General features: G+C 34.5%; 1 protein-coding gene across 16 annotated transcripts in view; it reads right to left on the reverse strand.

Annotated features, from left to right (window-relative positions):
* The window catches only part of MAP2 (microtubule associated protein 2), a 282,560-nt gene that overhangs the window by 20,095 nt on the left and 246,978 nt on the right, over nucleotides 1-15,487 (reverse strand). For 6 of the 16 annotated variants that reach the window (XM_047871614.1, XM_047871613.1, XM_047871616.1 and 3 more), the window contains 6 exons: nucleotides 15,227-15,433; nucleotides 14,918-15,052; nucleotides 12,019-12,080; nucleotides 7,955-8,125; nucleotides 6,827-6,974; nucleotides 1,571-1,911 (listed from right to left, as the gene is read on the reverse strand). In XM_047871614.1, the coding sequence (XP_047727570.1) occupies nucleotides 1,571-1,911; nucleotides 6,827-6,974; nucleotides 7,955-8,125; nucleotides 12,019-12,080; nucleotides 14,918-15,052; nucleotides 15,227-15,433 (1,064 nt within the window). The remainder of the gene's footprint in view (nucleotides 1-1,570; nucleotides 1,912-6,826; nucleotides 6,975-7,954; nucleotides 8,126-12,018; nucleotides 12,081-14,917; nucleotides 15,053-15,226; nucleotides 15,434-15,487) is intronic. The other 10 variants (XM_047871619.1, XM_047871618.1, XM_047871625.1 and 7 more) reach the window with 7 other exon arrangements.

Here is a 15,487-nt window from a genome sequence, read left to right on the forward strand (position 1 = left end):
ACTAATATTTATATATAAATATAAAACATAAATATTACAAATGGTGTGTAATACAGCATTTGGGTATTTCCTAAAGACTCAAAATATTTCATTCTCTGGAGTGTGTAAAACTCTGAGGAATCCAAGAATACTATGAGATTTATGGAATTACAGGATCAAATTTGGTAGAATTAGTTTTTTGTTTTGTATTGTTTAAAAGAGATTTCTTGCAGCTCATATTTTAAGAACATCTTGTATGAAAAAGCATTTGTCGATGACTTTATTACTAGAGAATGTTACAGTCATTCTGCAGAGGGCATACTGAGCACCACCCCTGCCCTCCACTTCTTCCAACTCTTTGGTTGATTTTTCATACCTCCTTGGGCTTTGTGGAACGGAATCACAGTGAGACAGCAATCAAGTTTGGTGCTAAAGGAAGGGGCAATACTGAGTTTTTGTTTCAGCAGTGAGTAGGAATCCTTGATAGCTTCACATTTTGGCAAGATCTTTTTTCTAAACCTGCCTGAAAATATATTTTCTTTGGCATGGAAGAAGGATACCAAAAATCAGCGGCAGAAAATATAAGACACAAAATAAAGAGAGGCAGAAAAGAATACTGAAGTTAAAAGAAAGGCTTTTGGAGATGCTGAGAGGGCATTACAAGTTTGGTGATGCACAAAGGAAATGATACTTTCTTTCTTCTTTCTCTCAAGGGTGGGTGTTTTATCTCTTTACTGACAAGAAAAGTCAAACTATCCCATAGGCAGATCAATATCACAATGAAAACAAGAAATGATATTTGTATTATCTCCTTCCAGGCTAATTGTTTCATCTAAACAAACAGTATGTAAGCAAGGTTCAGGTCAAGGTAGAATTCAAACACCCTTGGTTGGTAAAAATGTGAACGTTCGTACTGGAGCTGAAGTTAAGACTTAATAGGTAGAGCTTTACTAATAATTCTATCCAATATAACTAATCTTAAAGAGTTCTGCTATAATAATTTCATGCATCAGAACTATACAAAACTGCCTGTTTATCATCAACACGAATGTCTACCCTTTGCAATTTGTAAACATGAGCAGCCAGAAAAGAAATTTGGCGAACCGTTCTGGTGTTGGTGTAGAGATGGGGAAATGGTAGATGTCATAGAAAATCATCGAAGGAGAAAGGAGATAAAAGTGGAATTCTTAAAAGATAGTCAAATGAGGTCACAGGATCTAAACTAGAACACTCAAATTCATATCAGAAATGTAATTTTAATCTCTTAAACCAAAGTCCACAAGGCAATAGACATACATTCAGAAAAGATCTGCTAGCAATTAATGGAAAAATTCTCCTGCATGGTCAAATCCATTTTTACCTGATAATAACCAGAAGGAATGGATATCTCATGTCATTTTCATTATACTTGATAAGCTAGATTTCTCAGATAAGGTCTAAACTCTTGGCAATGAACCATAACCATTAATTTTTTTAACACCTCCACCTCCCTTTTATTGTAAGAACTGTTAGCATATAATATGAGGAAGGCATTCTAATAATTAGTGGCAATTTACTTCCAGCAGCAAATATGGGTTCATATGATTCTTACCTGCCCCCCTTTAGGCTGGTATTTGATGTTGTCTGTTGATCCGATTTTGGATTTGACATTCTTCAGGTCTGGCAGTGGTTGGTTAATAAGCCGAAGCTGCTTGGGAGTAGCAGGAGATTTTGGAGGAGTACGTATGATGGCAACTTTCTTCTCACTGGGCACCAAGATGGCAGATTTGGGGGTTCCTGGTGTGTGAGGGGTTCTGGGATAGCTAGGGGTTCCAGGAGTGCCTGGTGTGCGTGAAGAATAGCTTGGTGGGGTGCCAGGAGTGATCGCGGTTGATCCAGGGGTGGTGGGTGTGGAAGTGCCACTTTTTCCTGCTCTGCGAATTGGCTCTGATCCTATATTCACAAACAAAACAAAACAAAACAAAAGAAAACAAAACAAAACTGAAACCACAGCATCAGAAAATTCTCCTCAAGACATCGTCTTCCCACGGGTGGTTAGAACTCACAATACATTAATTTTTAAGGAGTTGAGAATATTTATGGATAACAACAATGCTCCGAAAGGTGAAAGTCTCCTTTTTTTCAAAGGCTTATAACCTGGTAACATTTGTGAAAATGCATTGCTATCAATGCAAAGAAAGAACTTGGGTTTTCTTGATTTATTCTTCCTTCTAACTTTGAATGTGTCAAAAGTTTTTTATACTTGTGTGATCATTAAGGCATATGAATCTGCCTTTAGTTGGAAGAAGTGTCTGCACTGTATTTTTTGTGTGGGCTCATATTTACTAAAGATTCCTTGAATGATATGTGGACCATTTGCTCTTTTGTGCAGTAAGTTCATTCCAAGATTCAGGTAGACATACAACATACAACTGTGTGTTTATATCAGTAATTTTGAGCTGTGTACAAATTATTTATTGAATTGCATTTCAGTGGTACTTCTTCCATTTATATTGAGGAACACTGTGAATTGCAAATGTGTGTACTGAGGGCTATTCAGTCATGTTAGACATTGTTCTACAGTATTACATTTTCCTTTGTATGGAAATTCGTCTCAGGTCTTTTTTTTTTTTTTTTTAGTTTTTTTTTAACGTTTATTTATTTTTGAGAGAGAGAGAGAAAGAGACAGAACACAAAGAGGAGAGGGAGACAGAATCCGAAGCAGGCTCCGGGCTCTGAGCTGTCAGCATAGAGCCTGATGCGGGGCTTGAACTCACAAATTGGAGATCATGACCTGAGCCAAAGTCGGTCACATAACCGACTGAGCCACCTGGGCGTCCCTCGTCTCAGCTCTTAATACCACACACAAAAAAATCAATTTTTCTTCCTAGAAAAATAGGGTATTTTAACAATATATCCACTGTGCATCTTGTACCTGATTGTTTTCTCCTATACTTTCATTGCTAGTTTGCAGTTTGGAGTCAAACCAATAATCCCCCATTGTCAATTAAATATGATATTGTGGGAGGCATTTCTTTGCCTCAACCTGACTTGGGCATCATTTTACTATTTAGCTCCTTCCGCCCATTTTCCTGTACTATGTTTCTTTCACATTAACTTTTTAACTGTGTGTTTGAATGCCATTTCAAATCCTTTTTTGAAAAAAAAAAAGAGATACGTGAGACTACAGCACCTTATAGATTTCAAAGCACTTTTGTGAATACCAAACATGTGATGAGCAAACAAACACAGTAGTTAGAGGCAGCTCTTATTATTCCTAAATTCAAGAATGAGGATACTGAGGCTTGTTTACCCAGATGATACTAAATTCAAAGCCAGATATGATATTTAGCCTCTGAACTCTAATAATCTTTTCTCTTAAAATAACACATTCAGTCTAATAATACAACACTTATTTACATTGTTTACATTTATTATTCAAATACCTTCACTTTTTTTTGGTGTTTTATGGGAAGGGCATGAATTTTATTTTTTATTACTGAGTATGTATACTTTGTAAAATCAATAAATCTAGAAATTTTGTCGAGGACAAAGGTACAAGTCATTAGTTTTTAGATCAATGAAGTGAAAAGGATCTTTGAGTCATCTCGTACAATTGGTCATCAGTGTGGGAAGTTCTGCCTGAGAAAAGGGATAATTAATCATTGCTGGAATAATTACAGGGAGTGAGCTGAAGAGAGTTTCTTAGATAATTATAATCTACAGACAACATCTATTTACCTACTGGCCTGGGTTCAGTCTCCTGGAGAAACAGGAGCATTTCACTTCTTTCAGTGAACAGTTTTTACATATAAGCGAAAGCTGCCCTGTGTCCTTCTGGTTTTTTAACGTGTAAGGGCCAACCATGGGCAGACTGTTTAACTGACAATAGGAAATGGGATATAAGAAGACTAACATGACAGATGAGTGTGCGTTCTATGATTTTTATTGCTTTCCACAGAAATGACATTTCAAGACCAAGATGAAACAGCCACAGCTAACTTGGCTTTTTGAGGCTTCTTTGCTACAAAGTTCTTTTTTGGACCAAGTTTTTGATGTTTGAGTCAGTCATTCTGTCCTTCAGAAAAATCTCTTCAGAAACTTCATTTCCTCCTTAAATGTTTTCTCTATGCCTTCATCACCTTTGAATAGCTCAGGTCTTTTGGGAAGCGGAAACTTCTCTCTGTTATTTGTCACTGTATTGGTGCCTTCCATGAGATCTGTATACAGTAGGAGCTCAACATACTTTCTTTTTTATCAGTACAAATTGGATTCAGAATTAATCAGTGTGTTGAGGTGTGTTTTACTCGAGGGAGACTGAGCTGAAGCAATATTCTGCATGTGCATAACAAGTTTCACTAAAAGAAATAACTGTTTTTAAAGAGTCCTTTCTATACCCATAGAAAATGGCTTTAAGCTTCAGAAAACTAAGGAATGCAAGTTTTGTGTTACATCTGGAGAATGAAGAAAAACCAAAAGCATTAAGCCCTACCACCACTGTTGAATAGATAGGATTGATTCAAAGTATAATAAATTATATTCTAGTCATCAAATGGCAACTTCGAGTGTTTCCTATTTGTTCTGAAACTGAAAGAGTTAATTAAATCTGAAATACTAAAACAATGTGAAATATATCTATGAGAAAATATATATTTACAAATTACTTTATGAAACTGTGTTCTTATTAATCTTGTCAACTCCTCGATGACAATGCCTTTCTCTCCATTTGTGCTAAGGGCATAGCTTTGTTTCCTTCAAATCTTTTCAGTAGTGGTACAAAATGCCAGAATGTGTCTGTGTGTAGTTACGGAGATGATGGGTGAATGGGAGGAAGCACAGAACTTGTTCTTTTAGTTGTCCTTAGGCTTTTTAGCTATTGCTATAGGGAAACAAAATAAACCGAATGCTCTGAGATTATCAGGGTACCAGTTATGTTTCTTAGCAAATAATAAAATGCATCATGCTTATGAATGTAAATAAAGTTAGAAAGTCAAAATAGAATTGGCTCAGATCATAAAGGACAATTTATATATGGATGCATTTTAGAGGGCAGAGCACAGTAGTTTGAAGATGTGAAGTTATGAATAAAGTACCATTTTGCTCCCATAACCACAGATAGAAGCTTAATTCAAGGTATACCTTTGGGAAGCACTTGGTGCCTTTGTCTTGTCTGAACAACCTCCATACTGCTGATGCCCAATTCCAACTCCGGATATTTGGAATTGAAGTCTTTTCTCTGGGGATCACTATCTTTTCAATGCCTTCTTTGCTAGTTTGTTTGAATACTTTATTTTTGCGAAGAAATAGTTTTGTGATCTTAAAGGGTTCCTGGCATATACTTCAAAGAATGTTAATGCTTCATGAAACTAAATGGTGTTGGGCACAACTGCTCTAAATACAATAAACATTTTAATTCTAGGCAAAAATATGCTTTAAGTGTCATACAGAATGGTAATATTTGAAGTGGGCCAATTTTTATTAAATATTTTAAGAGTAAGTAACAAAATCAACTATAATGTGACGGGAGGAGCAATTTCCACCATTTTTAATGGTTTTTAAATGACAGAGATATTATTCTCCAAGTGATTCTACATAGTTTTATAGTACTACTTCTTCCACATAAATAAATATAAAAAAGACATTAAAAGGGCAGGTGAATGAAGTTATCAGTGGGCTTAAAACCAATTCAACCACTGTCTAGCTTAGTAGCATCGGACAAGTTACCCTCTTTAAAAGGTCAGTTTCCTCATGAGTAGATTTAACGAGGTTATTTTTACGTAACCATCAGCATTATTAACTTAAATGGAGTGAAAAACGTGTCTTAGGATCTTAGCATCTTCAGGTACTAAATAAATGGTAGCTATTTTTGTTGTAATAGAAACCTACTTGTGAAAATAATTTGCATCTGTCCTTTAACCAGATAATCTTGGTAGTAACACCACACAAGTGGGTAATGATTGGAACATTGTTATATTCTTTCCTTAAACTGTGATGACGCCAACTAGTTCATTATGGGCCATCAACCAAAAGAAATTTAAACTATTGCACGGAACATGTTATGTTTACACCCACATTGGAATGCGAATTCTTTTTTTTTTTTTTTAATTTATTTTGAGAGAGAGAGGCAGAGAGAAAGGGAGAGAGAGAATCCCAAGCAGGCTCCGCATTGTCAGTGTGAGGTCAACGCGGGGCTCAAACTCCAGAACCGTGAGATTATGAGCTGAGCAGAAATCAAGACGCTCAACTGACTGAACCACCCAGGTGCCCCTGGAATGTAAATTCCTACCAAATTGAGCAGGATCCTAGGTTTTGATTACTGACTTCCCAGTTAGACTTTAGGATTTGGAATTCTAAGGAAGTTAAGCTTATATAGATACATATTAAAAAAAAATTCCTGACTATTGGTCTTCTCTATGAATTACTTCCTTGTAGGTACTCATTTTCCAAAACAATCATTTTGAATCAAGCAGCTGTTTTGGATCCATCAATAGTCTGGCTTTTCTGATTCTTTAAAAAAAATTTTTTTTTACATTTATTTATTTTTGAGAAACAGAGTGAGACAAAGCGTGGGCGGGGGAGGGGCAGAGAGAGAAGGAGACACAGAATCCGAAGCAGGCTCCAGGCTCTGAGCTGTTAGCACAGAGCCTGACGAGGGGCTGGAACCCACAAACTGTGAGATCATGACCTGAGCCGAAGTCAGACGCTCAACCGACTGAGCCACCCAGGTGCCCCTGGCTTTTCTGATTCTTAGAAGAAATATAATTTGTTTTCAATGTGTGTTTTGTTTGAAAGATGTAAAATATAGACCTAGAATAGGCTCTACTCCACTTAAGGGATTAAAGAGGAAGCCAAATCAAAATAAACCTACTGGTGGTCCGCCTTGCTGAAGAGGAGATGGAACTGTTGAGAGAGAAGGAATTCTCCTCTCTGTCTCCTGATACACCGCGGCGAGGAGGGAGGATAGAGGAGGGCCTGGGCAGGGAAGAGCGCTTTTCTGGGCTCTTGGTTACTCCATCCTGATTGGGAAAAAAACACATTGGGTTCTCATGAATCTTCAGGTATACAAAGTGATTATGTTAGCCTGGCTAATTTCTTCCTGTGCTGATAGATACATTTCTTTTAATACACACTACTGAATTTCATATACTTAAAAGCATTTCCACTTTGAAACTTAGAAAGGGTTCCTATTTGCCTAGAGGTGCTATAAAAATCTATTATTCTGGAGTTCGTGCTAATAATTAATCATGAAATTCAAATTCTAAATAACATGGGAAAATAGTAATTTACCTAAGTAATCTCCAGCAAATGAAAAATTTTACTAATACCTCTTGATAAGCATGAAAACTCATTAATCAGAAAGGACTGGCAGTGGGCATTGCATGATGACAGTTAACAATGAACACTACCGTATGTTGTGCATTTATGTGACAGGAATTCTAAGCACTTTACATCCATTTATGATTTAATTCTTGCCACAAAATACTATGTGCATTTTATAGCCAAGGAAACAGGTTGAATCAATGTATGTAATTTTTTCAAAATCACTGAATTAATAGGTAGCAGAGGCAGTATTAAATCCTGATGTGTCTGAGTCCAAATGGTCTATCATATTATATATAATTCATCATTATTATACAATATTACATATTATACATTATATGCTATATGCTATATATATGTATATGCTACATGTTATATATTATGTATAATAGCATATATATTTTATTTTTTTGGTTTGTATCTGAAATTTTACAAGATACCAAATAAACAAATAATAAATTAATAAGGGACAGTATACCTAGATAGAGGCTTTTTTTTTTTTACTGATTAGACTATTAATAACTATTGAAACTTTTATTTGTTTATAAGAGAGTCTATTGTTTATATGTCAAACACTTTAGAGTTTAGTCTCTGTTTTTATATATTTACTGAACTGTGTCTTACAACCTCTGAAATTATATTCTTTTCTGAGACTTCAGTTGACCTGCTGCCTTACCTTGTTCCCTGATTCTGAGAATGGCAAACGGTCTGTGGAGCCTGCTGAGGTGGGCTTTATTGAAAAACTGTCAGAAAATGTAGCCCTTTTAGACGTACTAAGGCAGGCTGAGCTGCATCTTGGGGATTTTGAGCTACCCTGAAAGGCAGGAATCTTTGACAAAGTAGAATTCTAGCCATGAAAGAAAACAAACAAAAGCACAAAATAAACAAAACTATGAAGTAAAAGGAAAATAAAAAATGTATAAACATATAAGAAATTAAATACTGACATCTAAAAAGACCACATGATAAATGGTTATAATCAATGACAGAAATGCATATTATGTGAGAACAAGAGATTTTCATTGAACAGATGTTAACTGCAACTAACTTAAGAATGCTCATATATGAGAATACAGATTACAATACTCTTCATGAATTCTATGCAGAAAATCTGACTAATCCATAGGTCTTTCAATGATACCATATTTGAAAAATATCTTGAGTGTCTGTTGGAATTGTTCCTTTAATAAATACAACCCTCAAGGTGTATTTATAATAAAAATCTTGATCACATTTCAAGAACTTTAGAACAAGGTATATTTAAGGTCTCATAATGGAAAATACATTTTGTTCTTTCAGATGTCTACATTGATTTCATCAAAAAAAATTACAGAGTTTATATAAAATTAGTACATTTTATGAGTAAAATGCATACTGGGGGCCAAGTTTTACCATAGAATTGATAACATTTTTATGCATAGATCAGTTTGTACGGTGTCTTATAAATTCTAAAAATGAAAGTGAGCACTAAAGACATTGCCCATAAAAAAATCACAGGACTTAAATTACGGGTGTTGCTAGTCCCTGGAGAGATATTTCTCAAGTGGGAATCATCAGGGGGTCGGACATATGGCTTCTAGAGAAAGCTATGCTGACATGTTGCATATTTCACAGGGCACTTTGTTAAAAATGCAGAAAAGTATAAAGAAGCCAAGGAGATTTTATTTCATTAATTAATATGACTTTGCTGTTACAAAAATAGCAGTTGAAATCGACATCTTTATTTCGAGTTTTAACCTCCACAGGCACTTTAACAGGGTAGACCCATTAACAGATTGCACAAATCACTTCTCGTTTTCCAGACCCAGTGCCTTGAGCGGGACATGCACCTGGCTCGGCACAAGTCATTCTTTTTTGATTGATGCTACCCACAAAATAGTGAATTACAAAAGTGATACAGGAGAGAAAAAAATGGAATAATTGGATAGCCTCAAATTATGAAAGACAACTACTAATCCTGTGCTTAAAACGAAAACAAAAACAAAACAAATACGCAACAAATGAAGGATTATAGGTTAGGCTTACAATAAAGATCAATTGAAAAATCAGAAAGAACTGTTCTGAGGAATGTACTGAAAGTCACAGATAAAAACAGGTTAGACTTGGGGTTATAAAGGAAATTTATAGGAAGAGGGTGAGGTTATGAGGGGAAAGAATGTTAAATGAGAAAAAGTTAGAAAGAATGGTGGCCTATCTCTGTTCTTCAGAAAGGGGAGATGGGCATTTATAAAGGAAAAAAATTAGTTCTGTGTAGAAGATGTATATGGTTTCTTTTCTAAGTACAAGCATTTAATGCAAATTCCCAATGAGTTACTTGAAGACCAAGGGACTTGAAAATTTCCTAAATATTTTTCAAACAATAATAACAAACGATCCAAGGGAAAGAGAGAGAGAGAGAGACTCAAGAAACAGACTCTGAACTATACAGAACAAACTGATGGTTACCAGAGGGGAGGGGAGTAGAGGGATGGGTGAAATAGGTGAGGATTAAGGAGGGCACCTGTGATGAGAGCACTGAGCGCCATAGGGAAGTGTTGAATCACTATGTTGTACATCTGAAGCTAATATTACACTGTATGTTAACCAACTGGAATTAAAAGCCAAAAAAAAAAACCCAAAAGATTTTCCAAACAATGTCCACTTAAAAATGCTTTTTTTAAATGGGGGAAAGCTGACTTACTTTCTCTATCTGCTCCTAAAGACTTCTACCTTTCAAATAACAACAACGATCACTGTTTATTGAATAAATACTCTGTTCTAAGCACAATACAGTGTACTATTTTATAATTTACTGTATTTATTTTTCACAAAGTAGGATATAGGAATTTTAACCCTCCCTTTATTTTTGGAAAATTAAGACATAGGGAGCTATTTATTAGAGCTAATAAATGTTCAAGACCTAGACCTGGTGTGCTTCATAGCCCTGCTCTTAGCCACAATTCATTAGTTGCCCATCAGAAACAAAAGGTAAAGAGAAATCTTGAAGTTACAGTGTTTTCAAAATAAAGCCCAATATTTATCAAAGCAGTAAATGGAATCTATTGCTTCCCATATGTTCAGGAATATGCCTGGAAACATAAAAATCAATTTTTTTTTAAATCAACATAAAGTCCTTTAGGTTCAAAATGATATAAACAGTTTGGCTCTCATTGGAAATGTATTTCTATTTTTCATAATAAATAAAAAGTGAAAGTCTAAAATCTGACTAGTTTTTAGAATGCTAAACAAAGAGTTGTGATTTACATGTGACGTCTAAAACCTAGAACACTGTGATGTACTACTGGTTAACATCATTCAAAGTATTTATATTTTTATTTGTACAAAGTTTTGTAATTTTAGGATTTCTTTAATAGTCTTTCTTTTAAGATTTTATTTTTAAGTAATCTCTACACCCAGGTGGGGCTCAAACTCACAACTCTGAGATTGAGTAGCATACTCTACCAACTGAGTCAGCCAGGTGCCCCTCTTTAGTAGTCTTTTAATTTTTTTTTTTCTTTCAATCAGAAAGGAGTAAAATACTTCATGTTTGCTTTGGTCTTTTGGGAGTTTAAAAAATGATGGTTAATAACATAAAAAGTACAATAAAAAGAAATATGAAAGACAAACATATGAAGAAGTTAAACATCATTAATGCAACTAAATTAAAACAATATTTTATCCCCATAACTTGGTAAATATAGAAAAAGTACAAGAATATCTAGTAATAATAATGAACATGGGCACTCTTATATACAGCTGGAGAACATATAAGTCAGTAGAACACTTCTAGAGGACAATTTTGATAATGTTAGAAAAAAACTTTAAATGTGGACTTTCCGCTTGAAACAATAATTTCACTACTAGGAAATTATCCTAAGGAAAAGCATATGGATGCATTCACAGATTAAGCCAAAAAGATTTCTAGAGTAATATTGTTAAAACGACAATAAAAATAGTTTAAAAGTCAAGTAACAGGGAACTGATAATGTATATCACCATAAATAAATAAAACACAATGCAATGTAGTCATTAAAGTGATGTACAAGACTGGTTCATAAGAGGGAAATGTGTTTATTGATTTATTGTTTTAAAATCTATTACAAATTTAAAATCTAATAAACAAATCTATTCATTGTTTTAGTAAAAAACTGATACACAGTGCTTCCATTTTTGTCATTAAACCTACCAATATGTAGGAAAAAATAAAGATTTTATATCAAAATGGTAACTATAGTTTTCTTTAGATAAGGGGACTATAATATATTTTTACTTATATTTGCTCATCTACATTGTTTAATTTTCTCATATTCTTATTTTGTAATAACAATAATGAAAATGTCTTATAACGTACACTTTAGTGTGGATTATAGTGATTTATCTTGATTCCATGAAAAGTAAATAAACTGAGCTTCCCTATTTTTGCCAGATCATTGTGCTGTTTGTTTTTATCTTACTAAAAGAGAGACAGCCTAAATCCCAGCTCTGCCCTCACCAAGTACTATCAGATGTCATTCTAGAAGATACTGAGACATGCCCAAATGCCATGGAGAATCATTCTGGGCGAATGAATGATTAAAAATAAATAAATAAAAATAAATAAGTAAGTAAATAAATAAGTAAGTAAGTAAATAAATAAATAAATAAAATGACATGTAAGAGTAAACATCTGAAGTGTAACTTACAACTAAAGTTATTAAAACATTGCCACCAATACCAAAGGAAGCTTCAAGTGAAGAACAAGGAAAAAACCATTTTACTCACAGAGACTTTGTCCTTTGCCTGTTTAAATACACTGGAAGCCTGAGTTGTTTCACCACCTGTTGCTGTCGAAAAAAGAAGATACAAACAACCCCGAACTTAGTGGCTAAAAACCACACAATCAATTTTTTAATCTCTTTTGGTTATTCAGTTGTGTCAACAGATTAACGCAAAGCAAAATTTTGCTTATTTTGAGATTCAAATTCAGTAACTGAAGAAATCTGAATACCAACATTATAGCATGTGGCTCCCACTACAATGTGTGCTAATTAATACAACCCAGTGTTTACCAAAGCACAGGTAAGCACACCAAATAACTTCCTATTGGTTACCAAGGTACCTTTAAATCTTATTACTACATAAGCATAGATCCTTTAGAACGGAAGTCACAGAACACCATCCAAATACTGTCAAATTTAAGAAAAGGGGGAGTGATTGGTTTCTAGGGTTGGCATGATGTAAAAGAGCGTTCATGGAGATTCCCAAGCCCTCTTTTTATGGCCAGTGGCATACCTACAGATATTTCTACATTTTATATTCAAACTGTCATGGTCAGCCAACCCCTTTTCCTCTGTACCCCTTCATTTCACAACATGAGTGACACACTTGTTTGACGTGAAACGCACCACATGAGAAGAAAAACAGCTTGTCAAGGAAAGAAAACATGAGAGGAATTTCAAATTCAGTAATATAGAACATGTTCTACACATGCACTTCCTGTATGAAATTATTACCACATCTGTTACTGTTGTTTCTCTTGCTGCTGTTTAATACCTCTGGTTCCAATTTTAAACTCTACTATCCCCAGCACATTTTCTGTTGATGACTTACCTGACTTGACTCAAATATCTCTCATGATTGAAAACAACCCTTTGTGTTTTGGAAAAACGATCCCGATTTAAAAATTGTGCTTAGAAAATGAAAGGCACAAGCTTGTGTAGTTATTTCTTCCTTAATCTTCTTTCATAAGGGAAAACGTCAGGGCGGAAAAATTTAAAGCTTATAAGCACTCCAAATGAGTTTCAAAAAGGTTTCTTATGTCACATGCAGCTCTCACACACAAAAAAACAACTGTCTACAAGATGCTATATGCTATTTAGGACTGGCTAGTAAGATTCAGATTCTGGAATGATTTTTTTTTTTTTAAGAAGCAGTGCAAATGATGCTTCCCTAATGTATCTGTAGCATTTCTTAAATTTCTGCGACATAGAGCTTGCTTCAAGCCAATGACATCTAGTGTTTGGTATATGCTTTCTGCTTTAGTATCTTAATATCTGAACAGACTAAGATTCTAATTAGTCCAAACATCTTAAATTTCCCTTAATGAATGAGTTAAAAAGGTGTTTACTCTCAATGTGGTAAATCGAATACCAATGACATGTAGACACTTCACCAAACCATTTGACATTTCCTCTAAAATTTCATAATCCTGATACACTCTTTCATCCTTTTACGTATGATATCTGATTTTGATGCCCAAACCAAGAGAGTCTGTCAAGCATTTGTCTAATTAGAAGAAAAATTCCGAGTTTAATGCAAATGAATTAAGATGTGATATAAGAGTTAGAAATAGCATGTTAATGTCTAATTTAGAAAAGCTCCTCATCCTGAACTTCTATCATCAAGGTTTCTTTATAATTCTGAGCCTTCCACCTTCAAATACTGCCTGAAAGACTGCTTCTTGAAGGAAAGCTCACGAGATGATTACCATGTGGAACACAAATATAAAAAACTTGTAATTTTACTGACTATCATAAAACCATCAATTACCTTGATCTTCTTTTTCTTACAAAGGTTAATGCTGCTCTTAACCTTTAAAGCCATCCAAAGGTTTATATAAAGGTACTTCCAATATACACTGTAAAGGTAAATATTCCTTTCTGATTTAGCAATCTGATATCTTATTTACTAGACAAGTGTGCTACTTAATAAATGCTAAAATAAAATGTATTATAAATTAAGATTATCCGAGGGTAATCACACACTTAAATACTTGATACTGAAATTTAGGAATAGAGTTCGCATTATAGATATTTGTATGCGCTTTTATTTGTGATTTGTAATATGTTTTGCTCCTTCATTTCACTACTTTTTCAAGGTGAGTTAAAAACAAGTGTATTTGGAGAAGACAGAAAAATGAGGTAGTGAAATATAAATGCACCTAAGTTCTAAGAGATTCAGGGGGAAGGAGTTTTAGCTGGGAATTCTGAATACTAAATTATATCGGAAAATTAGCAGTTTGCATCCAACACATTTAAGAAAATCCCAATGACAAAAAGTCAGTGAAGAGATGGAGTACAGTGAACTGAAAGCCTTGCTAATTTTGGATACAAAAAATAAAATCTGATGGGATGACCAGACCATTTCCCTTCCTTTTCTTTTTCTTTCATCTGAAGCAAAGTAATTTTGAAATCACAATTTTACCCCAGATTTGCTTTTCATTTCCAATCTTGAAATCACTGCACATTCTTGGTAAATTCATCAACATCAGTAACAGATTTGGCAGTAACCATGTAGAAAATAGAACAAATATAGTATGGGTTTAAGCATGAGAGAGAGAAATAAGCAAAATAATGAGAGTGCATACCACAGTCCTATTCATCGTCATCCTCTAACCAAACACACAGAATGAAAATAGGAATCCCCAGAACGTGACACTAGAGCACAATGCCAAGATAAAATCACTGCTAAGTCTGAGCATAACAAAGAAACAGATGGTCATGACCTCTTCTGCAGGGAGGAGAAAAAAAAAAGAATAATGATACAAGACACTTAATAGCAAAACTGTTCATGACTGCTAAGATTCTTGGAAGAAAAACAAAATGAAGAAGCTGCTACGGTAATGAGATAAAAAAAATACACATCTATGTTTGCCAGCCACATTGCACAATTGAACAGTCACCTGTCGTTTTCCGCTTAACACAGGAGAGATGAGTTGGTCTAGTATATTTGATAGCAGGTTTTAAAATGAATTTCCTGGAGGGAGAGTGGGCCTGAACTTCTGTTTTTTTAGCAAGTTCAGCCTTCTTATAAACTGCTATGAATAAAAAAAAACACACACAAAAAGCATACCATCAGGAGAAAATAAACACTTGGAGCAAAACCGAATGAAATTTCATAAATAATTAGTTACCACTGTAAGGAAGTTTCTTTTACATAAGAGTAATAACAAATTCAAAAACATTTTGAAAGAAGGGATTGTTAAATGAACCTTTTTTCCTTCTCACTTCATCTCTGGAGACTGTGCTAGGTTCCTTTTTAGCTATTTTTCTTTCAGGAGTGGAAATTCTGCCTCTCCCGGTTTTAAAAGGCTTTTCTTTTCTATGTTTCTCAAGAGATGGTCTCCGAGCTTCCTTTTCAGCTTTCTCCTCTTTAGGAATAGTTTCTAACTGTTCTGTCATGATGCTCCTATCATCATCTGTGGATCAAAGCAAACCATGACAACAACAACAACAACAATGAAAACATTAGT

This window comes from Prionailurus viverrinus, chromosome C1 (genome assembly GCF_022837055.1).
Source record: "Prionailurus viverrinus isolate Anna chromosome C1, UM_Priviv_1.0, whole genome shotgun sequence".
NCBI lineage: Eukaryota > Metazoa > Chordata > Mammalia > Carnivora > Felidae > Prionailurus > Prionailurus viverrinus.